The sequence below is a fragment of the Oncorhynchus nerka genome, linkage group LG26 (genome assembly GCF_034236695.1).
Source record: "Oncorhynchus nerka isolate Pitt River linkage group LG26, Oner_Uvic_2.0, whole genome shotgun sequence".
In the NCBI taxonomy this organism is placed as follows: Eukaryota; Metazoa; Chordata; class Actinopteri; order Salmoniformes; family Salmonidae; genus Oncorhynchus; species Oncorhynchus nerka.
In genome coordinates, this window is record NC_088421.1 from 56,288,583 (window position 1) to 56,313,739 (window position 25,157).

The 25,157-nt window shown below is 39.3% G+C and overlaps 2 protein-coding genes and 1 long non-coding RNA gene across 3 annotated transcripts in view; 2 read left to right on the forward strand and 1 right to left on the reverse strand.

Moving 5' to 3' along the window:
* The window catches only part of LOC135564929 (NLR family CARD domain-containing protein 3-like), a 37,705-nt gene extending 16,786 nt beyond the window's left edge, over nt 1-20,919 (reverse strand). The window contains exons 1-7 of the mRNA XM_065011010.1: nt 20,603-20,919; nt 18,906-19,094; nt 7,968-8,084; nt 5,263-5,379; nt 4,914-4,998; nt 4,556-4,784; nt 2,812-4,185 (exon numbers count right to left, since the gene is read on the reverse strand). Of these exons, the coding sequence (XP_064867082.1) occupies nt 2,812-4,185; nt 4,556-4,784; nt 4,914-4,998; nt 5,263-5,379; nt 7,968-8,084; nt 18,906-19,078 (2,095 nt within the window). The 5' untranslated portion in view covers nt 19,079-19,094; nt 20,603-20,919. The remainder of the gene's footprint in view (nt 1-2,811; nt 4,186-4,555; nt 4,785-4,913; nt 4,999-5,262; nt 5,380-7,967; nt 8,085-18,905; nt 19,095-20,602) is intronic.
* Nucleotides 11,504-13,450, forward strand: LOC135564848 (uncharacterized). The gene is made up of 7 exons (XM_065010912.1): nt 11,504-12,258; nt 12,346-12,522; nt 12,692-12,753; nt 12,836-12,916; nt 13,003-13,044; nt 13,113-13,286; nt 13,364-13,450. The coding sequence occupies exons 1-7, from the start codon at nt 12,195-12,197 to the stop codon at nt 13,397-13,399; spliced, it is 636 nt and encodes a 211-aa protein (XP_064866984.1). The 5' UTR covers nt 11,504-12,194; the 3' UTR covers nt 13,400-13,450.
* Nucleotides 14,310-15,309, forward strand: LOC135564964 (uncharacterized). Its single transcript, XR_010461300.1, has 2 exons — nt 14,310-14,442; nt 14,537-15,309. It is a non-coding gene; the product is annotated as an uncharacterized LOC135564964 (long non-coding RNA).
* Nucleotides 20,920-25,157: the final 4,238 nt, after the last annotated feature.

Here is a 25,157-nt window from a genome sequence, read left to right on the forward strand (position 1 = left end):
GACAGTGAGGTCTATCAGATTTAGATTGTATTGAGTATACAGTCCACACCATATCTATTTAGACAGTGAGATCAGTTTAAAAATTGAGTATCAGTGTTTATATCTATTTAGACAGTGAGGTATCAGATTTAGATTGTATTGAAATACAGTCCACACCATATCTATTTAGACAGTGAGGTATCAGATTTAGATTGTATTGAGTATACAGTCCACACCATATCTATTTAGACAGTGAGGTATCAGATTTAGATTGTATTGAGTATACAGTCCACACCATATCTATTTAGACAGTGAGGTATCAGATTTAGATTGTATTGAGTATACAGTCCACAATATATATTATACTGACCTCAAACACATCCAAAATATTATCACTTTTTTGAAAATGGGAGAACTAGATACATAAAGTGCTTTCATTTATAAACAGTAAAATATAACCATATATGTATGAAAATACCTTTAAATAAAAGGTGACATTCTGTACTGTCTCCCAATTTGAAACATTCTGTCTCAAAGAGTAGTCCAAAATGCTTGTGCATAGCACCAAATGTAAAACTGTAAGCTTCACTGTCCAAACACATATGGTGTGGACTATGTGTGTCTGAAAACACATGTGGATCTGGTGAACAGTTATCACTTGTTGACCAACTACAGGAATACTGACCTCAGAGTCTCCAGTTTACAGTGGGGATTCCCCAGTCCAGCAGAGAGCAGCTTCACTCCTGAATCCTTCAGGTCATTGTTACTCAGGTCCAGCTCTCTCAGGTGTGAGGGGTTTGAACTGAGAACTGAGGCCAACACTTCACAGGATGTGTCTGTGAGTTTACAGACAGTGAGTCTGAAACACAGAAGAAATACAATGACAGACAGGTTATATTAAAATATTTCACTTTCCCATTAACTTTGACCTCAGCCTGCACTGTAAATAAATGTGGCTCTATACTCCAGCATTTTGGATTTCAGATCAAATGTTTCATATGAGGTGACAGTTTATAATGTCACCATTAATTAACAGAGGTATTTTAATACATGCTTAATGTTTCACCATTACCAATAAGTCAGAAATGAAAACACTTTATGTGGTCTAGTCTCTCCCATTTGAAGACAATCAACAGAGACTGACAACAATTCACATATAGTAACCTAACCATGTACCAATAACAGAGGCTACAACAAAACATGCTAACCTCTCACCATTACCAATAACAGAGGCTGTGTTTTTGGTACTAACCTGTTTTAAATAACAGAGAAAATGGTGCTAACCTCTCACCATTACCAATAACAGAGACTACAACAAAACATGCTAACCTCTCACCATTACCAATAACAGAGGCTACAAATAACAAAACATGCTAACCTCTCACCATTACCAATAACAGAGACTACAACAAAACATGCTAACCTCTCACCATTAGAGGCTACCAATGTCACCATTACCAATACAGAACATGCTATGCTAACCTCTCACCATTACCAATAACAGAGGCTACAACAAAACATGCTAACCTACAACAAAACATGCTCACCATTACCAATAACAGAGGGGGTATGATCTTTGTACCTCAGTAACTTTCTCATTCATCATCATTCACGATTAATTCATAATCATGGTAGCATCCACATGAATGTAGAAGTGTTCAGAAACATCTTCTATTCTTACTGACAATACAAGTGAAGTGACTCCAAAATGACAGGACATTATTCACCATTCAGTTTCTATTAGGAAAAACATCCAAAACACAACCAAGACAAACTGCAAATTAATTCAACAAGTTAGTAGAATCACAAGCTTGATGTAATCACTGCAGGCATGGAATATGGGACCAAATACTAAACTTATGACTACTTTAATACACTATAAGTGAATATAACCGAATAATTACGACTTTTCAAATGGGAGAACTACATACATAAAGTGCTTTCATATCTGATAATACTGACCTCAGAGTCTCCAGTTTACAGTGGGGATTCCCCAGTCCAGCAGAGAGCAGCTTCACTCCTGAATCCTTCAGGTCATTGTTACTCAGGTCCAGCTCTCTCAGGTGTGAGGGGTTTGACTCCAGAGCTGAGACCAGAGAAGCACAGCCTTCCTCTGTGACTCCACAGCCTGACAGCCTGACAAAGAGATCATCATGACTTCACAAACACACTGTTAATTTAACACCAGTAGTGTAGAAGGACAATGGCAGATGCATTTGGTTTATTCTCTCAAACAACATATAGATTCATCTTCCGTTTCCTAGAATTGTATGGTCATATTGTTATACTAATGTGAAAATCAATGAATTTATTCAATATGTTTTTCAATATAATATATATACATATTATAATACATATTTTATAATGAATATTTCTTCCTGATGATTAGTTCTTAAATGTCATTTTATTTACTCACAGAACAGCTCTGGAGGCTTTGACCACTGGCAGCAGCCTCAGAAGACCTTCCTCTGATCTGGAGTATTTCTTCAGGTCAAACACATCCAGCTCCTTTTCTGAAGTCAGCAACACAAAGACCAGAGCTGACCACTGTGCAGGTGACAGGTTGGGTTTTGAGAGACTTCCTGATCTCAGGTATCTTTGGATCTCCTCCACTAGAGAATGGTCATTCAGTTCATTCAGACAGTGGAACAGATTGATGCTCCTCTCTGGAGAGAGATCTCCCGATCTTCTCCTTGATGTACTTGACTGTTTCTTCATGGCTCTGTGAGCTGCTTCTTGTCTTTGTCAGTAGACCTCGTAAGTGCTTCTGATTGGACTCCAGTGAGAGGCCCAGAAGGAAGCGGAGGAAAAGGTCCAGGTTTCCCGTCTCACTTTGTAAGGCTTTATCCACAGCACTCTTGTAGACAGTAACTTCAGACTTTAGGCTCACAGAAAAGTTCCTGGACGTTGTTTGCAGTTTGTCCATTAGATTCTCATTGTTGTTGATGAATGAGAGGAACACATATACAGCAGCCAGAAACTCCTGAATGCTCAGATGAACAAAGCAGTACACCTTGTCCTGGTACAGCCCACATTCCTCTTTAAAGAGCTGTGTGCACAATCCTGAGTACACTGAGGCTTCATTAACATCAATGCCAGCCTCTTTCAGGTCTTCTTCATAGAAAATCAGATTGCCCTTCACAAGCTGTTGAAAAGCCAGTTTTCCCAGTGACAGAATGCTCTCTTTATTCCAGTGTGGACCTGTCTCTTCTTTCCCAAGATACTTTTCATTCTTCTGTTTGGTATGAAACTCCACAAGGTGTGTGTACATCTCAGTCAGAGTCTTGGGCATCTCTTCTCTCTTATGTTTCAGCATGTGTTCAAGGACTGTTGCAGAAATCCAACAGAAGACTGGAATGTGGCACATGATGTGGAGGCTCCTTGATGTCTTTATGTGTGAGATGATTCTGCTGGCCAGGTCCTCATCACTGAATCTCTTCCTGAAGTACTCCTCCTTCTGTGGGTCATTGAACCCTCGTACCTCTGTCACCTGGTCAACACACCCTGAAGGGATCTTATTGGCTGCTGCAGGTCGGGTAGTTATCCAGAGGAGAGCAGAGGGAAGCAGATTTCCCTTGATGAGATTTGTCAGCAGAACATCCACTGAGGTTGACTCTGTGACGTCCCAACAGATCTTGTTCTTCTGGAAGTCTAGGGGCAGTCGGCACTCATCCAGACCATCAAAGATGAACAGAACTTTGTACTTGTTGTAGTTGGAGATTCTTGATTGTTTGGTTTCCATTGAGAAGTGATTAAGAAGTTCAATGAAAGTGTGTTTGTCCTCTTTCATCAAATTCAGCTCCCGAAAAGGGAATGAAAATACAAATTGGACATCCTGATTTGCTTTTCCTTCAGCCCAGTCCAGAATGAACTTCTGCACAGAGACTGTTTTTCCAATGCCAGCGACTCCCTTTGTCAGCACAGTTCTGATAGGTTTGTCTTGTCCAGTTAAGGGTTTGAAGATGTCGTTACATTTGATTGCAGTCTCTGGTCTTGCTTGTTTCCTGGTTGTTGTCTCAATCTGTCTCAGCTCATGTTCATTATTGACCTCTCCTGTTCCACCCTCTGTGATGTAGAGCTCTGTGTAGATCTTATTGAGAAGTGTTGGGTTTCCTTGTTTAGCGATCCCCTCAAATACACATTGAAACTTCTTCTTTAGATTAGATTTGAGTTCACGTTGGCAAATCACAGCAAGCTCATCTGAATCTAGAAATAACACAGAGGATATTAATATTACGTCTGTTTTAATGTCTACAGTATTGTAGGACTGTTATAAAGTTTTACATTATAATAATTTATTCTCTTAACTGACTGTATAAATGTGTAAATGTTTTCATAATGCATTACAGACTGGTGTGACTGATTATATTATTATTGGTATTATTGATGGTATTATTAATGTTCTCTCTCTAAATGAATCACCACAACACATCCCTGCTGCTACTTGATGAGGTCACTAGGTGTTGTGTTAAGGCTGCTACAATATCATTGAGTTACACAGCTACTTTAGCTGTACTTTAGCTACAGCTTTTAAATGTTATAAAACATCATTCAACATGAGGCAGACAGATCTTACATTTCTCCAGTGTGTCAGCAAGCTCCTTCTGGTTCATTTTCCTCAGGATGTGCAGTGTGATCTTCAGAGCCCCCTCTCTGGCACTGCTCTCCTGCTTCTCATCTTCAGCATCCACCACTTCCTTATCCTGCTTCTGACTCTCAAAGCCTTCTGGGAGTTCTGGACTAAGAATCCTCTTGAACATCTTCAGCTCGTTCTTCACAAATGTCATAATTTTCTCTTCAAGCATCTGAAATAAATAAAGTAAATAAGTTAAGCAAGAGAATAAATGCTTTCTCATTAACACATTAATGAATGATTGACAGATCAACTTTACTTGAGGTAAACAAAAACAAATGTACATAACAGGACCACATACACTGAATATGGAGGCCAGGTCTGTTTGATGACTCTGGGAAGACTGACCACTGAGAATCTCTGACTCTGATCTCTCCTGTTGGTTTCTGTGGACAAAACATGAGATTACATCTCCTCATCCAGGGAGTACACACACACACACACACACACACACACACACACACACACACACACACACACACAGGAGGGAATGTTGTGTTTGTTTAATATTGTTTTAGGACTATGAAAATGGACAAAAGGATTAGCATATGGATTATGAAAACAACAACAATAAATGGGAAAATGGGAGGAGAAATGACTAGAGACAGTGTTGTTTAACTCACTGACCAGGACCCATGAGTTCTTCTTACCTTTGTTCAGTAGAAAAGTCTCCCTCTCTAAACACTATAGGAGGTTCCATAGACCAGTCACTCTTCATGGACACACAGCTGGGAACAGGGGAGGCTGGTCTCTCCTGCTTGATTGGTCTTCAACACAACAGAGACAAACATTACATCTCTCATCTACTCTGAGCTCAGATGGGGAAACATAAGAGTTTCATTCCAAAACACTATATATCACTTTTCAGAAATGTTAGTAAATTAGCTTTTATTGTTCAAAGCATTTCTGAAAGAGATTGGTGTGTTTTTTTCTATCTAATCATGGGGATTGTTCACTATCTAATCATGGGGTTGTTCACTATCTAATCATGGGATTGTTCACTATCTAATCATGGGGTTGTTCACTATCTAATCATGGGATTGTTCACTATCTAATCATGGCATGGGGTTGTTCACTATCTAATCATGGGGTTGTTCACTATCTAATCATGGGGTTGTTCACTATCTAATCATGGGGTTGTTCACTATCTAATCATGGGGTTGTTCACTACTAATCATGGGGTTGTTCTAAATCATGGGGTTGTTCACTATCTAATCATGGGGTTGTTCACTATCTAATCATGGGGTTGTTCACTATCTAATCATGGGGTTGTTCACTATCTAATCATGGGGTTGTTCACTATCTAATCATGGGGTTGTTCACTATCTAATCATGGGGTTGTTCATCTATCTAATCATGGGGTTGTTCACTATCTAATCATGGGGTTGTTCACTATCTAATCATGGGGTTGTTCACTATCTAATCATGGGGTTGTTCACTATCTAATCATGGGGTTGTTCACTAATCTAATCAATGGGGTTGTTCACTATCTAATCATGGGGTTGTTCACTATCTAATCATGGGGTTGTTCACTATCTAATCATGGGGTTGTTCACTATCTAATCATGGGGTTGTTCACTATCTAATCATGGGGTTGTTCACTATCTAATCATGGGGTTGTTCACTATCTAATCATGGGGTTGTTCACTATCTAATCTAATCTAATCATGGGGTTGTTCACTATCTAATCATGGGGTTGTTCACTATCTAATCATGGGGTTGTTCACTATCTAATCATGGGGTTGTTCACTATCTAATCATGGGGGTTGTTCACTATCTAATCATGGGGTTGTTCACTATCTAATCATGGGGTTGTTCACTATCTAATCATGGGGTTGTTCACTATCTAATCATGGGGTTGTTCACTATCTAATCATGGGGTTGTTCACTATCTAATCATGGGGTTGTTCACTATCTAATCATGGGGTTGTTCACTATCTAATCATGGGGTTGTTCACTATCTAATCATGGGGTTGTTCACTATCTAATCATGGGGTAACTATCTAATCATGGGGTTGTTCACTATCTAATCATGGGGTTGTTCACTATCTAATCATGGGGTTGTTCACTATCTAATCATGGGGTTGTTCACTATCTAATCATGGGGTTGTTCACTATCTAATCATGGGGTTGTTCACTATCTAATCATGGGGTTGTTCACTATCTAATCATGGGGTTGTTCACTATCTAATCATGGGGTTGTTCACTATCTAATCATGGGGTTGTTCACTATCTAATCATGGGGTTGTTCACTATCTAATCATGGGGTTGTTCACTATCTAATCAATGGGGTTGTTCACTATCTAATCATACTGGTTGTTCACTATCTAATCATGGGGTTGTTCACTATCTAATCATGGGGTTGTTCACTATCTAATCATGGGGTTGTTCACTATCTAATCATGGGGTTGTTCACTATCTAATCATGGGGTTGTTCACTATCTAATCATGGGGTTGTTGAGGACTATCTAATCATGGGGTTGTTCACTATCTAATCATGGGGTTGTTCACTATCTAATCATGGGGTTGTTCACTATCTAATCATGGGGTTGTTCACTATCTAATCATGGGGTTGTTCACTATCTAATCATGGGGTTGTTCACTATCTAATCATGGGGTTGTTCACTATCTAATCATGGGGTTGTCCCTATCTAATCATGGGGTTGTTCAATGACAGATATGTATTTGTTTAAAATCACTTGATGTCTTCATTTCAGAGTTGACAAATAATCATGTTTTTTTCCGAAACCATGTATAGTCATTTGTCACTACTCAAATAGTTGAGGTAATAATGAGGCTATAAGGAGTACCAGTACTGAGTCAATGTGCAGGGTACCAGGTAGTTGAGGTAATAATGAGACTATAAGAACCAGTACTGAGTCAATGTGCAGGGTACCAGGTAGTTGAGGTAATAATGAGACTATAAGGAGTACCAGTACTGAGTCAATGTGCAGGGTACCAGGTAGTTGAGGTAATAATGAGACTATAAGGAGTACCAGTACTGAGTCAATGTGCAGGGCACCAGGTAGTTGAGGTAATAATGAGACTATAAGGAGAACCAGTACTGAGTCAATGTGCAGGGTACCAGGTAGTTGAGGTAATAATGAGACTATAAGGACTACCAGTACTGAGTCAATGTGCAGGGTACCAGGTAGTTGAGGTAATAATGAGGCTATAAGGAGAACCAGTACTGAGTCAATGTTGTGTTTGTTTAATATTGTTTGATTAGCCTATGGATTATGAAAACAACAACAATAAATGGGAAAATGGGACAAAATAAATGAGGAAAATGGGAAGAAATGACTAGAGACAGTGTTGTTTAACTCACTGACCAGGACCCATGAGTTCTTCTTACCTTTGTTCAGTAGAAAAGTCTCCCTCTCTAAAGGTTATAGGAGGACCCATAGACTGGTCACTCTTCATGGACACACAGCTGGGAACAGGGGAGGCTGGTCTCTCCTGCTTGATTGGACTTCAACACAACAGAGACAAACATTACATCTCTCATCTACTCTGAGCTCAGATGGGGAAACATAAGAAGAGTTTCATTCCAAAAAGCTATTTATCGCTTCATTCTGCGTCACAAATAGAACTGACTTACAGACGTTAACGCGCGCGAGCAGTGTGTCATTTAAAATGACGAAATTCATTTAGCGACGCGACCGTTGTAGTCAGTCTGTCAGCCCCGCTAAAAGGCTGGTGTCGTTACTCTGCCTTCTCCGGGGGCATGTTGAGGTACATTTACTAACCGGGAGGGTTTGAATGATGTGATTTATTGGAGGGCTGGAAGACGCACTCTCGAGGTTGTTTACTCACAATATCAGATATTAAGATGATTTTTATAATGAATGTATACTGAGGTTGAGGTTCTGACTAGTGATTATTTACCCGGGGTTCAATACCTGCTATTGAGGCGCCCTGAAAATAATATTCAAAAGTTCGGTCCTTGGACACAGACGGGTTAAACACTAAAGTTACCGTCCATCTAGTGAAGAGAGGAGAACCGGACAGAGGTAGCCAGCATCCGTCAACGAGAGAGGGAGAAGCCTCACCGGGATTTAACAGGTGGAAGAAACAACCGGGGAGCTCCATCGGTCCACAAGAAATGCAGACAGCCGGTGATGATGTAGTGGTAGCTATGGTAACTAGGATGCTGCTGGTAGAGTAGCTAGCTAACTTACCGAGCTGTACCGACTAGCTAGGATAACTAGGATGCTGCTGGTAGAGTAGCTAGCTAATTTACCGAGCTGTACCGACTAGCTAGGATAACTAGGATGCTGCTGGTAGAGTAGCTAGCTAACTTACCGAGCTGTACCGACTAGCTAACTAGGATAACTAGGACCGAGCTGTACTGGTTAGGATAACTAGGATGCTGCTGGTCGAGCTTAGCTTGGTTAGTTAGCAGGTCGTTCGTCCCTCGTCTCGATGATGAATCCGGTGAAACACAAATTGAAACAAGGATAGAGAGTGAAAAGGATCTGGCTACACTCATACTGTCCCTGACCGTAAAGAAAAAAGCAAATTGAACAGTAAACTTCGGTGTCTCAACACTGTAACAAACACCGTCGTTATTCCCCAAGATCACCTCAGTCCACTCTGCGCGTAACCGGACAATATCCTTGGCTCCACAACGAACGACGGACGCGGACAGTTCTGTACGGGGACGCGGACGGTTCTGTACGGGGACGCGGACAGTTCCAGAACGCGGACATGAGCAGTGCAACACAATAACCTAAACCCAGTCTTTACAGTGGGTTACATTAGTAATATGAATTATTTATTATTATGTAAAACAAACATTCTATGTTTTTTTATAACAATATTTTGAGATCTGGGTCCATATCGCCAAAGTGTCTCAGAGGAGAAAATTGGTCGTATAAGTGCTGAGAATAAAGACATTTTACACTTATGGGTATAAATTAAAGCTATTTATGAAGTCTCTAGTCCCACCTAGTTGGCAGAAATTTATGACACCTCGTGAGCTGTCCTAAGTAGTTATGAGTTAACAGCAGGTGTCCTAAGTAGTTAAGAGTTAACAGCAGGTGTCCTAAGTAGTTATGAGTTAACAGCAGGTGTCCTAAGTAGTTAAGAGTTAACAGCAGGTGTCCTAAGTAGTTAAGAGTTAACAGCAGGTGTCCTAAGTAGTTAAGAGTTAACAGCAGGTGTCCTAAGTAGTTAAGAGTTAACAGCAGGTGTCCTAAGTAGTTAGAGTTAACAGCAGGTGTCCTAAGTAGTTAAGAGTTAACAGCAGGTGTCCTAAGTAGTGTCCTAAGTAGTTAAGAGTTAACAGCAGGTGTCCTAAGTAGTTAAGAGTTAACAGCAGGTGTCCTAAGTAGTTAAGAGTTAACAGCAGGTGTCTTGATAATACTATAGAATAATGCAGTGAGTCAGTGGTTTCTGCACAACATGTAATTGTTTTGGAGCAGATAAAAATAATGTTTTGATATTTGATATGATCAATCCATTAATAATATATGTCTTGTGCTTTTGGCAATGATTTATGTGTAATAATTATGAATAACAAGTGATACCATGTATCAGGCTTATTCCCCAAGATTAACTCAGGTTTTCACCCAGTGGCTAAGGAGTTGGACCTGTGGCCTAAAGGTGGCTGGTTTGAATCCATGTGTAAAATGTGCTATTTGCTAACTGCTGGGCTGCATGATGTCATTTATTGACGGGCTGGAAGTCCCACTCTGTCTTTTCTATTCTGAGGTTGTTTATAAACAATATCAGATATTAAGGTGATTTTTATAATGAATCTATACTAAGGTTGAGGTTTTGACTAGTGATTATTTACCTGGGATTCAATACCTGCTATAGTCACTTGTTTTTCTCTCCCAAAAGCAACACAGCCCTAATAGGAGATATACAGCTAACTAAAGTAATGAGAGACCATTTTAGAAAATCATGGGACATATAGTCTGTGGTTGCATGCTATTTTATGTCAATCATATTGCTGCTTGTAGCCTATAAGTGATGCTTCGTGGTCATATGCTGCCATCTATTGGACATTTTGCAATTAAAAGTTATTAATTCACCTACAGACATTGGTGGGGCAGCTGAGAAATAAAGTGTATTTTTCTGGTTAATTCCTTAGATCTCTAACCTGCACCACCTATCACACGCCCATTGCTAGACTTTCACATAGAAGTTACTTGGTCACACAGTTCAAACCACATTTGAAAAATAAAACAGATGTGGCTTGTTGATCAAGTGTTCTGCCTTGCAATAATAAATATAATAAAATAACAAAACAAAAACAGCAAGATGCTGAGACAGGTTTTGATGAACAAAATAATCAAAATGCTATTTAGTACTATAATGGTATTTACTAACCTAATATTATTACTAAAACAGTTTCTAAAATAATTTGGGTTAAGGTTAATGCTAAAATAGGTAATACGTAGGGTTAGATGCTGATGTAAAAAGGGCTTTATAAATATATTTGATTTGATTGTTAGGTTCAGGATTTTTAAAGTGTGGGGCGGCAGCGTAGCCTATAAGTGATGCGTTGGTCTAGTAACCAGAAGGTTGCGAGTTCAAACCCCCAAGCTGACAAGGTACAAATCTGTCATTCTGCCCCTGAACAGGCAGTTAACCCACTGTTCCCAGGCAGTCATTGAAAATAAGAATGTGTTCTTAACTGACTTGCCTGGTTAAATAAAGGTCAAATTAAAAGGTAAAAACAGTATGGGTTTATAGCTCTCTTGCTCCTCCCTGTGGCCTTCTGTGGGTACTACATAACTCAGCAGCCATTTAGACACAAGTCATCAAAAAAAAAGTGTTATTTCTTCATTTAAAAAATGTCTTCTGGCTGTTTAAATCGGCCACGTCTTGAAAAAGAGGACAGGGACATGCGATTTAGTTAGGTGGTATACCTTTTTCTGAAAACAAATATGGTAAACCATGACCAGGGGCCTGTTGCACAAAAGTAGAATTAAGACATCCGGGATAAATGACTCAGCTGAGCTCAATGAAGCCAAAACATGTGCGTCCAGGCTTAATTGGTTGCACAAAGACCAAGCCAGGATGAGCAGACACGGATTCATTAAGCCAGGTGAAACCAATCCTGGATAGGTGCGCGCTCACGGCTCACTCAAATAGACCCCGCCACAGATCACAGATTAACTGATTTACCATGGCAACTAGAGCCGCGTACTTTTCCCCGTCGGAAGCACAAATCCTCATGGAGGCATACGAGGAGGTAAAAGATATAATTAAGAAGAAAGGCAACACCGCCACAGTGATAAAGCAAAGAGAAAAAGCGTGGCAAAGTATTGCAGACCGCCTGAATGCGTAAGTAGTGCACAATTACACACTCACCGCTCCGCTGAAACATCACAATTACAATTCAAATATTTAATTCACATCTCCAAAAATGCAGTTGTACTGTAATTATGAAACGGTTAAATTTTTAATTGAAATGCACTGCAGATATGAGTGAAATTGTGTAAAGTAACTCCATCACACTGTATAAAGCTATGATACATTTTTTGATATTTTTACTGAAAACAAGACAAAAATACCAAGTAATTTTTGCAGTGTGACTCCATTAAATGTGTGTGTGTGTAGATTAAACATGAACGGGCCAAAACGGACATGGCAGCAGGTCAAAATCAAATACAAGAACATTCTGCAGAATGGTATGGTCCCTGACTAATATTTAACAAAGCACAAGCATATATTGTACCCAGAAGGTGCCTGCTCACACATTGTCTGTACTGTTTTAGCAGTGAAAAAGAATACCCACAGACAAGGCACGGGTGGTGGGTCACCAAAGGCTGACCTTACCCCAGCAGAGGACATGGCCTTGGAGCTAAATAAAGGCAGGCCCGTCTTAGAGGGGATCCCTGGGGGGAAAGAGACGAGCATAGGTTCCTCCCAAGATGCCACCCGCTTCATTCAAGGTATGTCCTTCCATCTCTACATAAGGTGAAAGCACCAATTTGTAAGTCGCTCTGGATAAGAGAGTCTGCTAAATGACTTAAATGTAAATGTAAATGTACATGGGATACAACCACATTCATATTGAATCAATTTGGACTGTCTGACTTTGGTTTACCTATTGCCTTGCAGTGCCTGGCAGCACTGTGTTCCTGTTAGAGCCACCAGCACAAGCACCAGACGATGCTGATCCAGTGAGTACTCCATCAAAGGCATACTGTAGGCCTGGCATGTCTTGTCTACTAGCTTCAATATGAATCCGATTAAATGTGATAGGGTGAAGGCCCCAGTGCAACAGCACATGATGGAGACGATGATGAGGAGGAGACCATCTCTCTGGATTCCAGAAGGCATGAGGTATCATGTTAAGACTGTGAAAGTACTATTTACTCTACAATGGTGAGGAGTCCTCATCAAAATCAAAAATCGAATTTCTTTTACAGGACCCAGATGCTATACAGTGGGAAAACCAGCCTGGCAACATAGTGCGTATTAATAAAAGGACACCACATCCTGCCAAATTCCAGCTGCGCTAATTGTATTGTGTTCACAGAGCTCACAAGCTATCAGAAAGTTGTATGGCAACCACCTCCGGCGCCAAATAGAACTGGCAGACATAGACATTCAGTACAAGAAGAAAAAGATGGAAAATCTTGCACTGGAGTCCGAAATAAAAAAGAGGACAATTAGGAAACTGGACCTTGAAATAAAAAAACTTGAGAGGGAGGTGAGATATGCCTTCAATGTACACTGTATGCTAACTGTAACACAAATGTATTAATCATTATTTTCTTTCCTCCCCAGCTCCAAGAAGATGACACAGCTCAAAATAAAAATTAGGTATATTCTCGTAAAGTCAAGTGAGCCATGACATATGAGCTCTTATTGTGAGCACACAGGACGGTGGCATCTTTCTAAGGTTTTTTTATTTTCCCAGCAATCAGTACAACCAAGTCATCGTTATAAGGCATCGCCCTCTTTTGCCCACCCCCAGCACCAGGTGTGGCCACTAGCCTATATGAAGGCCCAAAATTGTGTGTTCCTTTCTGCTCTGACAATGGCATGCCCATTCGTGCGAGATGTGGTGGATGAAGAAGCACTTGTGCTGAGGAGAGCCTTCAGGCGAGAAAGGGTCTTCAGGGACCGGTTGGACCCACTGGCCTTCCCTGATGACCATCTATATGAAAGATACAGGTTTTCTGCAGATGGCATCAGGTATCTATGCAGACTACTGGGTCCCAGGATTAAGCACCGCACTGCACGGAGCCATGCACTGAGTGTGGAGCAAATGGTTTGTGTGGCCTTGCGCTTTTTTGCTAGTGGAGCCTTCCTGTACTCAGTGGGGGATGCAGAACAGCTGAACAAGGCCACAATTTGCCGCACAATAAGGAGTGTGTGTCTGGCTATCAAAGCATTAGCAGATGTCTTCATCTCCTTCCCTGGCCACAGAAGACTCTGTGACATCAAAGAGGAGTTCTATAGGATTGCAGGTAAGAGGATCTACAAATTACAGGACAACTGTTAACACATAGTAGGATACTCATTACTTTGTGTGACAGGTTTCCCCAATGTCATTGGTGCAGTGGACTGCACACACATAAGGATAAAAGCCCCCTCAGGTGCCCATGAGGCCGATTTTGTGAATAGGAAATCCTTTCACAGCATTAATGTTCAGGTGAACATAACTTTTTGATATTGTCCATTGACGAACACTCTGCATTGCCAGTGATGTGCATTGATTGGTGTAATATTCCTCATCTTATGATTTCAGATGGTCTGCAATGCTGACTGTGTGATCAGCAATGTTGTGGCAAAATGGCCTGGCTCAGTCCATGACTCCAGAATCTTTCGGGCCTCTGAAATCTATCAGTGCCTATCACAAGGTAAGCCACACAACCCCTATTTATAACCATCATGGCTGTGTCAAGAATATCACTGTGTTTATGAGGTAGTAATGATGAGATTTTGTGTTGACAGGTGAATTCTCTGGTGTGTTGCTGGGAGACAGGGGGTATGGCTGCCAGCCTTTTCTCCTGACACCTTTCACAGACCCCCAGGAAGCACAGCAGGCCTACAACCATGCCCATGCCAGGACCAGGGCCAGAGTTGAAATGACCATTGGCCTCCTGAAGGCACGCTTTCACTGCCTTCACAAATTAAGGGTCAGCCCTGTTAGGGCATGTGATATTACTGTGGCTTGTGCTGTCCTCCACAATGTGCCCTGCCTGAGGAAGGAGAGGGCCCCCAGAGTGCCACCAGCCATGGACTGGGACAATCCGGCAATCTTCCCTGATGACGACAGTGGTCGGCTGCTGAGGGACCAATATGTGTTGAATTATTTTAGTTAGTATGTGTGCTTTGAATTTTGGTTAAATATGTCCTGCGGTGGCAGAGGAATTTGGTTTTTTTTGGGTTCGTTTTTTGACGAATTTGGCCTCTTATGATGTTTGTGCGGTATACTGTGTGTAATACAAGGCTGCAGGGAGGCTACTGCATCCATTCATTTGTCTGTTCAGTTGATGTGTATGGATTTGTCCTGCATTTATTTTAGTGTGCAGACATGCAGGGTGTGTTATATACAGACCTTTGAATGTGTATGTATCATTTTGTATAATATGCTTGGATTCTGTGCTTTCCATCTTGTAGAGTCACTGTGACTTCAGTTTCGAAAGGAGCTGATGGTTTACCTGCTTTGTTTTGTCCTTATTCAATAAAGGAACATAATGTTACACATTGTGTTTTTATATTCATATGGAATGTGTATTTGTTTATATGACAGAGTACTAGGGCCACACTGAAGAAAAAGGATAAAGTCATAAATTTATGAGGCTGGTTCTTTCTGCAGAAAAGCTACATATTGTTTTTACAGTTTTGATACTTATGACAATGTGATACTTAATATTCTGGCACATCAGCATGTCTTTGTTTATGAAACCATACTGAAGTACAATTTCACGAAATGCCCCACATCTGTCATTTTAACAACTGTCCTCCTTTAAAACAACTGGTTACAATATTATGACTTGTGTTTTTTTCCCTCTGTGGCCCTAATATTCTATCATTTTATATATAGCCTTATAGTCTATGGGAAACTGTAAATTATCTAATGATAGCAACATCATCTAAAAATCATTTTTTTATCCAAAATCATTGAAATTAATGATCACAAACGTTTAAATAATAACAGTGGGTCTAGTTATATGTGATAACAATGTATAGTGAGCAGTGAAATAACTATTGGTTTCCATTTGTGGTGACTGCTGACTGACATTAGGGATGAGATTAAATAGATCCTGGAATTTAGCCTGGTCTGGAGCAGGCTAGCTCCACAGAATAAATCTCCATGGTAATTTATACCATAACATATCCTCCTGCCCCCTATCCATCTTTAGTGCAACCGGATTACGGATCAATTGAGCCAGGATCACCAAGATATCCTGGCTTAATCCCTTATCCTAGTTTTGTGCAACAGGTCCCAGAACTGACTGTGGGTCACCACAACGTGTATCCAGACGAACAGTGATCACACTCACTAAGAAGCTGTATGTCACACCCTGACCATAGTTTGCTTTGTATGTTTCTATGTGTTGGTTGGTCAGGATATGATCTGAGTGGGCATTCGATGTTACATGTCTAGTTTGTCTAGTTCTATGTTTGGCCTGAGATGGTTCTCAATCAGAGGCAGGTGTTAGTCATTGTCTCTGATTGGGAACCATATTTAGTAGCCTGTTTGGTGTTGGGTTTTGTGGGTGATTGTTCCTGTCTCTGTGTTTGCACCAGATAGGGCTGTTTCGGTTTTCTCACGTTTATTGTTTTTGTTAGTCTGTTCATGTCTAGTTTTGCTTTATTAAAGAACCATGAATAGAAAGCTGCATTTTGGTCCGCCTCTCCTTCACCACAAGAAAACCGTTACACTGTAACCCTGTTGATAATAAGTAACCTGACGTCAGAGTTCAAGCTTAATGCCGGCAGGTGTCATTGATACAATAGTGAAGCTGCCATTGTGACGCAGAACAATGAGCTGGGAATAGAACGTTCAGAAGGTGAGTTGATTCCACGGAGCTCAATAGAACTAATAGGAGCTGGCAGGAAGAAGAATGACCTAAAATAAGGCCTGTTTTGTAGCGATTACTATATAACATAACGTAATGTTATGAAACTGGGCTCCATGGCGGATGCAATGAACTAGTTATCAGAAAAAAACGTTGTTGTAAATGTCATGTTTCCAGCCTACTTGAGGTGCACCGAAAATAATATTCAAAAGTTTGGTCCTTGGACACAGAGGGGTTAAACACTAAAGTTACCGTCCATCTAGTGAAGAGAGGAGGGGTTAAACACTAAAGTTACCGTCCATCTAGTGAAGAGAGGAGGGGTTAAACACTAAAGTTACCGTCCATCTAGTGAAGAGAGGAGGGGTTAAACACTAAAGTTACCGTCCATCTAGTGAAGAGAGGAGGGGTTAAACACTAAAGTTACCGTCCATCTAGTGAAGAGAGGAGGGGTTAAGAACGGAGCAGAAGAGACATGTTTGTTGTTTGCTGTAACTAATGGTCAACGTTGTATTGTATTGTATTGTATTGTAATGTATGTATTGTAATGCCAGAGTTGACGTGGACCATCATTCAAACAAAGAGATGCCTCCCTGACCACCAGTGTGTTTGGATATAATGAAGATCAATTCAGGGAAGAAGAACCTCTAGAGTTCTGACCAAAGAGCCCTATAAAGGGTTAAATATATACTCTATACTCAGACAGGCTAACCTCCTATAAAGGGTTCTATATATATTCTATATATACTGTATACTCAGACACTTCCTAACCTCCTATAAAGGGTTCTATATATATTCTATATATACTGTATACTCAGACACTTCCTAACCTCCTATAAAGGGTTCTATATATATTCTATATATACTGTATACTCAGACACTTCCTAACCTCCTATAAAGGGTTCTATATATATTCTATATATACTGTATACTCAGACCCTTCCTAACCTCCTATAAAGGGTTCTATATATATTCTATATATACTGTATACTCAGACACTTCCTAACCTCCTATAAAGGGTTCTATATATAGTCTATATATACTGTATACTCAGACACTTCCTAACCTCCTATAAAGGGTTCTATATATATTCTATATATACTGTATACTCAGACACTTCCTAACCTCCTATAAAGGGTTCTATATATATTCTATATATACTGTATACTCAGACACTTCCTAACCTCCTATAAAGGGTTCTATATATATTCTATATATACTGTATACTCAGACACTTCCTAACCTCCTATAAAGGGTTCTATATATAGTCTATATATACTGTATACTCAGACACTTCCTAACCTCCTATAAAGGGTTCTATATATATTCTATATATACTGTATACTCAGACACTTCCTAACCTCCTATAAAGGGTTCTATATATATTCTATATATACTGTATACTCAGACACTTCCTAACCTCCTATAAAGGGTTCTATATATAGTCTATATATACTGTATACTCAGACACTTCCTAACCTCCTATAAAGGGTTCTATATATATTCTATATATACTGTATACTCAGACACTTCCTAACCTCCTATAAAGGGTTCTATATATATTCTATATATACTGTATACTCAGACACTTCCTAACCTCCTATAAAGGGTTCTATATATAGTCTATATATACTGTATACTCAGACACTTCTAACCTCCTATAAAGGGTTCTATATATATTCTATATATACTGTATACTCAGACACTTCCTAACCTCCTATAAAGGGTTCTATATATATTCTATATATACTGTATACTCAGACACTTCCTAACCTCCTATAAAGGGTTCTATATAGAACTTTAGTGGTTCTGTATATTGTAGGAAGATAAAACCCTTTCTGGTTTCAACAGGAGTGAAGAGTGTGTTGATATAACGGATATATTGTCAGAATTCAGCTTGTAACAACGATCAGAATAAAACTATAAAGTTTTGCTGCCAACATATTAGATCATAATTAAGAGGCTAAAGGTCTGTGTCATGCTAAAATTTTATAGAGGTGTGTGTGTAGTGTGTGTGTAGTGTGTGTGTGTGTGTAGTGTGTGTGTGTGTGTGTGTGTGTGTGCGTTTGCTGGTGAGACAACCACATATCAGAGTCTAATATACAGGATACAAACATTCCATTACAGCTATATAGCGTTTTGAAAAACAAAAATTCATACACAAAAACTATGAATTAAAATCTTAGAACAACAATATTTTACAGACAAGGTTCCCCTGAGCAATACTGTCTGATAAATAACAAATGGTAAAAAATTGTGGAAACACGTTTTAGAAACAAACAACATTGTAATCTCACCTCTTAGCTTTGGTGTCATGTTCCCCAGAAAGTCTCATTTTAGAGGCAGGGCCCCCCTTCTTTCTCGCTCCAGAGAGACTCATTTTAGAGGCAGGGCCCCCTTCCTCTCTCTCCCCAGAGAGTCTCATTTTAGAGGCAGGGCCCCCCTTCTTTCTCGCTCCAGAGAGACTCATTTTAGAGAACTGTCCCCTAAACAGAGATCCAACATGTTGGTTGTGGTTAACACAGTGACAACTAAACAGAGATCCAACATGTTGGTTGTGGTTAACACAGTGACAACTAAACAGAGATGCAACATGTTGGTTGTGGTTAACACAGTGACAACTAAACAGAGATCCAGCATGTTGGTTGTGGTTAACACAGTGACAACTAAACAGAGATCCAACATGTTGGTTGTGGTTAACACAGTAATTCTTGAAGGTCAATTATTCTCATTTATTCATTATCTCTTAGAAATAAAACATTTACTAACAGACACATCCAAACAGTCAGGTGATTTAATGCATCACATGAAAATGTAGTCGTGATTTATATTTTTCACCTTTTTTCCATAATAATATAATATATAATAATATAATAATAATAACAATATAATATATAATATTAGTCTAGTTTGTTCAACAGGTATGATATTATGATGCTGTTACTGAATTCAGTTCATAATATTAATGTTAAGAAAAGTCTGTTCAGTGGTTTAATACCAAATTACACAGGAAGCAGGAGCTCATTGGAATTTAGAAAACAACAAATGTTCTGATATTCTGAAAGACGACTTACAACTGATACATAAAAAATATACAAATTGTAAAATAACCTCAATATACGAATATATGAACAACATGTTATTGAATGTGACTTGACTACACCCAGTTAGCTATATGAACAACATGTTATTGAATGTGACTTGACTACGCCCAGTTAGCTAAATGAACAACATGTTATTGAATGTGACTTGACTACACCCAGTTAGCTATATGAACAACATGTTATTGAATGTGACTTGACTACACCCAGTTAGCTATATGAACAACATGTTATTGAATGTGACTTGACTACACCCAGTTAGCTATATGAACAACATGTTATTGAATGTGACTTGACTACACCCAGTTAGCTATATGAACAACATGTTATTGAATGTGACTTGACTACACCCAGTTAGCTATATGAACAACATGTTATTGAATGTGACTTGACTACACCCAGTTAGCTATATGAACAACATGTTATTGAATGTGACTTGACTACACCCAGTTAGCTATATGAACAACATGTTATTGAATGTGCCTTGACTACACCCAGTTAGCTATATGAACAACATGTTATTGAATATGACTTGACTACACCCAGTTAGCTATATGAACAACATGTTATTGAATGTGACTTGACTACACCCAGTTAGCTATATGAACAACATGTTATTGAATGTGACTTGACTCCACCCAGTTAGCTATATGAACAACATGTTATTGAATGTGACTTGACTACACCCAGTTAGCTATATGAACAACATGTTATTGAATGTGACTTGACTACACCCAGTTAGCGCCATTTTGTATGATTGAACTGTCACGTAGCTGTCCCAGGTGAAATGGACTGTTACATCTGAGTGTTTTACTGTCATTCACTATACTAAAATAACACCAGACATTGAATTTCTCTACACACTTTACAATAATCCCTGGGAATATTCTTACCTTGTAGCCTGAATTCACAACCAGAACATGTCAAGTCATTGAGATATTTTCCGTTGTGCTGAGAGAGAACCTTCCTGATGACAAGTGTCTCTGTATCTATGTTCTAGGTACAGTTGATCTTTGGATGCAATAATATCTGGTCAAAGTCTAGTGACACAACACCATAGTATATCATAACCATAACAGCAGTTGGCCAGTAAAGGCCATGGAATACTATAAAACAGGGTTCGTCAACTAGGTTTGGCTTCGGGACAATTGTTTTCTGAGTTAAAGTCGGTGGGTCAGAACATAATGAACATATAATATTTGCACAGTGAAAAGGTCTACACTACAAATTTAACGACATGTTTAATATATTTGATTAGTACACAATACATTCATTCATTTCATTGACAAAATATAATTTTGATCAGATTTAGTTTATAAAATCACCAATATCTCTATTAAATTATAAGGTTTTGTTTATTTCTCTGTGTGTTGATTGGTGGGTAAAAACAGGTCTATCAAATCAAATCAAATTCATTTATATAGCCCTTCGTACATCAGCTGATATCTCAAAGTGCTGTACAGAAACCCAGCCTAAAACCCCAAACAGCAAACAATGCAGGTGTAAAAGCACGGTGGCTAGGAAAAACTCAAAAAAACTGGTTAAATCACTGCTGTGGCTATAACATAACGTGCGTTTCATCGGAAAGCGCAGGAAAAACTGATCACTGAAAATGGAAAAATATATTGCTGCGCGACTTGAACCCATTGATAAAGGTGAACCACAATTAATGAGGCTGAGGTTGCAGTACCTACAGCTTCCACACGGTGTCTGGAGTCTTGTCATTTGCCTACGATTTGTTTCTTGGTCAAACACATGCAAGGTAGCGCAGTTCTTCAGGTCTAGGACCGGATATTTTGGTTGAGTTTCTAGCCGGACATTTTTCCAGACGGACAGCTATAGAATATACTTCGTCTTGTGATTAATTTGATCGCTTATTAACGTTTACTAATACCTAAAGTTGCATTACAAAAGTATTTCAAGTGTTTTGTGAAAGTTTATCGCCTACTTTTTGAATTTTAAAAAATGACGTTACGTTATGAAACGCTGTTTTTTTTCCTTGATCACACAGTCTACATATAACGATATCTAGGCTATATATGGACCGATTTAATCGAAAAAAGACCCAATAGTGATTATGGGACATCTAGGAGTGCCAACAAAGAAGATGGTCAAAGGTAATGAATGTTTTCTATTTTATTGTGCGGTTTGTGTAGCGCCGAATATGCTAATTATTTTGTTTACGTCCCCTGCGGGTCTTTTGTGGTGTTACATATGCTATCAGATAATAGCTTCTCATGCTTTTGCCGAAAAGCATTTTAAAAATCTGACTGGTTGCCTGGATTCACAACGAGTGTAGCTTTAATTCAATACCCTGCATGTGTATTTTAATGAACGTTTGAGTTTTAACTAATACTATTAGCATTTAGCGTAGCGCATTTGCATTTCCAGAGCTCTAGATGGGACGCAAGCGTCTCAAGTAGGAGCAAGAGGTTAACCTTGTTGGAACTTTTAAAGAACCGTCAGACCTAGAGTTCCGAAACTTTAGAATCCTGTTCTAGACCTCAGGTCGATAGTGCGTGGTGAGTTACATGGCTCTAGAAGGTTCTCGGACCGAAAACAGCCTCGTACATTTGCAATGACTTCAATTCATTTTTGCATCACGAAAATGACGACATTTAGAAATGTCCCAGAGTCGCAAGACTAGGTGCATTGCGACCGTCTCGGCCCATATAGACAGACCCCAACGTTTGTCCGATAGCTCATTCAAGGACCCCATAGCAAGTTATGGAAAAAGTGGATTTTCAGCACCAATTAGGGTCTTGCTCGGGCACCAAATGACCTATCAAGCCGAAACTTGGGATTCGGGGACGCCTCAGCTAGGCCTACACATAACATCAGAAATGGACCCGCAGCTAGAACGTAACTATGTGTTTTACGTTTTTTTTATGGTTTGAACCGAAGGCGTTGTGAATTTTGGGCCAGCTCTGAAGTATGTGATAGTTGGCTACTAAACGAGTTGGAAAAAGTGGGTTTGGTGTCAGTTTGTATCAGTTTGGTGTCAGAATGATATCTAATTGACTGATGGACAGTGACTTGCTGGTGACTCTTGTCCATTTGCAATATGTTTAAACAGTGAGGTACCATCACCAAAGTGACATTCTGAAATCAACCCTAACGAGCGATTGAGATGAACCAGAATCACTGCCCAGCCATCCCGAGTTCATCGGGCCAGTCAATTTCACATTCCTGCAGGATTTTTATAGCATGACAAATTCATGATGGTAAATGCCCATTGAACCCTATTGCAAATGCACAGTGACTTTGCAAAAGTGAGAAAACATAAACAAATGGACATAATGAAATCAACACAATGAGCGATGGAGAAGACCCACTATCAATGGCCGGCCATCCTGTGTTCATCAAGCCAGTCAATTTAGCATTTTTGCAGGATTTTTGAGCATGCCAAATTCGTGATGGTAAATGCCCATTGAAACATATTGCAAATGCACGTGCATTTGCAATATGATTCTATAGTGAAAACAACATCACCAAATGGACATGATGAAATCAACACAACGAGTGATGGAAAGGAACAACTATCACTGCCCGGCCATCCCGAGTTCATCAGGCCAGTCAATTTTGCATGACTGCAGGATTTTTGAGCATGTCAAATTTCTTATGGCATTTGGCCCCCAGAAAAGTGACTTTTGACTTTGACTTTTCACTTCCTATGAAATCATATTGCAAATGGACAAATCATATTCTTAATGCACAAGTTTAAAAAATTATGATAACAACACATGATTAATTGACATAAAATCAAACAATTTTGAAAAACGGTCCAGAAAGCACTTTTTACGAGCGTGATAAGTTTTTTTTTTTTAAAGTTCACATTTTCGACTTCCTATGAAATCATATTGCAAATGGACAAAACATATGCCTTATGCACAAGTAAAAAAACAATAAAAAAAACATATGATAATAAAATACGACTAAAGTATGTTGATACAGTTCTTATATGTGTAATCGACACAAAATTCGAAAGAATTTCAAAAAAGCGGTCCAGAAAGCACTTTTAACCTTAATCCTCTTGACTTCCTATGAAATCATATTCCAAATTTAGAAAACATATGCCTTATGCACAAGTCAAAAAATAAATAAATAAATAAATAAAATTATGATGATAAAATTAGACAAAAGTATATTCATACAGTTCTTACACATGTGTAATTGACCAAAAAATCGAAAGAATTTCAAAAACGGGTCCAGAAAGCACTTTTTGGGGTGATAAGTTTTTGAAATTTTTTTGCTTTTGGATGTTGACTTGTGTTGCATTTGCAATATGAAAAACCATGGTGGAGTCCGCCGCCACCTGTTGGATTTTTAAAGTGTTACAACTGGCATTTGCCATATGGCATTTGCAATCAACTTTACATGAAACGGCGCCGAATAGAGTGGTATTGGACACCGTGTATATGGTTTGTCCAGTGCCAATGACTTCCCATTCATTTTTGTCCATTTCAGGGGGGTATTCCCTAACATGTGTAAAGGATTAGCATTTTAATTGTGATAATTATCACTCTGTAGTGACTTCTCAGCTGACCCCCACCCTTTGTCCACCAAGCCGCCATTTCCAGTCACATTCTCAGGGCCGCCATGCCGGTTTAGCCCACTAGGGCACATTCTCCTATCACTTCCCTTTTCCCTTTTGTCCACCAAGCCGCCATGCCAGCCCACTAGTTTAGTCCCAAGCCGCCATAGTTTTGCACATTCTCATTTCATGGAACCATATTTACTGTTTGTTTATGCATTTCTGTGAATTACTTAGTTATTAATAAACAAATGATTTAAGACAATTGATGATTCATAGTCAATTGATGTATGGATGACTCATAGTGAGTTTGTGCAGATAACCAACTATTTACGACGTTTGGAATGAGACTAACGTGAGGTAAAGTAAATAATTCATTAATTCGAAGACTATTGATCAGATATGAAAATATCTGAAAGTTTATATTGGGAATTTTAACTTTGTAATCTGAATACTTTCCTGGTGCCCGACTTCTCAAGTTAATTACAGTTACATGATTATTCAGTTTAATAGCGTAATACTAATTACAGAGAATCTTTTGATAAAAACTAAGTCTTCAATTTAATGATAGTAAAGACACGAAAACACACACACACACACAGGACAAACACACACACACACACACACACACAGGGACAAACACACACACACACACACACACACACACACACACACACACACACACACACACACAGGACACACAAACACACACTGGAGACATACACACTGGGCACTTACGTCCACACTTTACACATAAACACACACATACACACTAGACACACACATATACACACACAAACACTGGACACACTTGTCTTCCTATAATTGTGAGGACCTTGACACAGGACCTTTATGAAATAATAGGCATGCAGGGCACCAGTCTAGTGAGGACCAGTGGTTGCTAAATCAGTTTC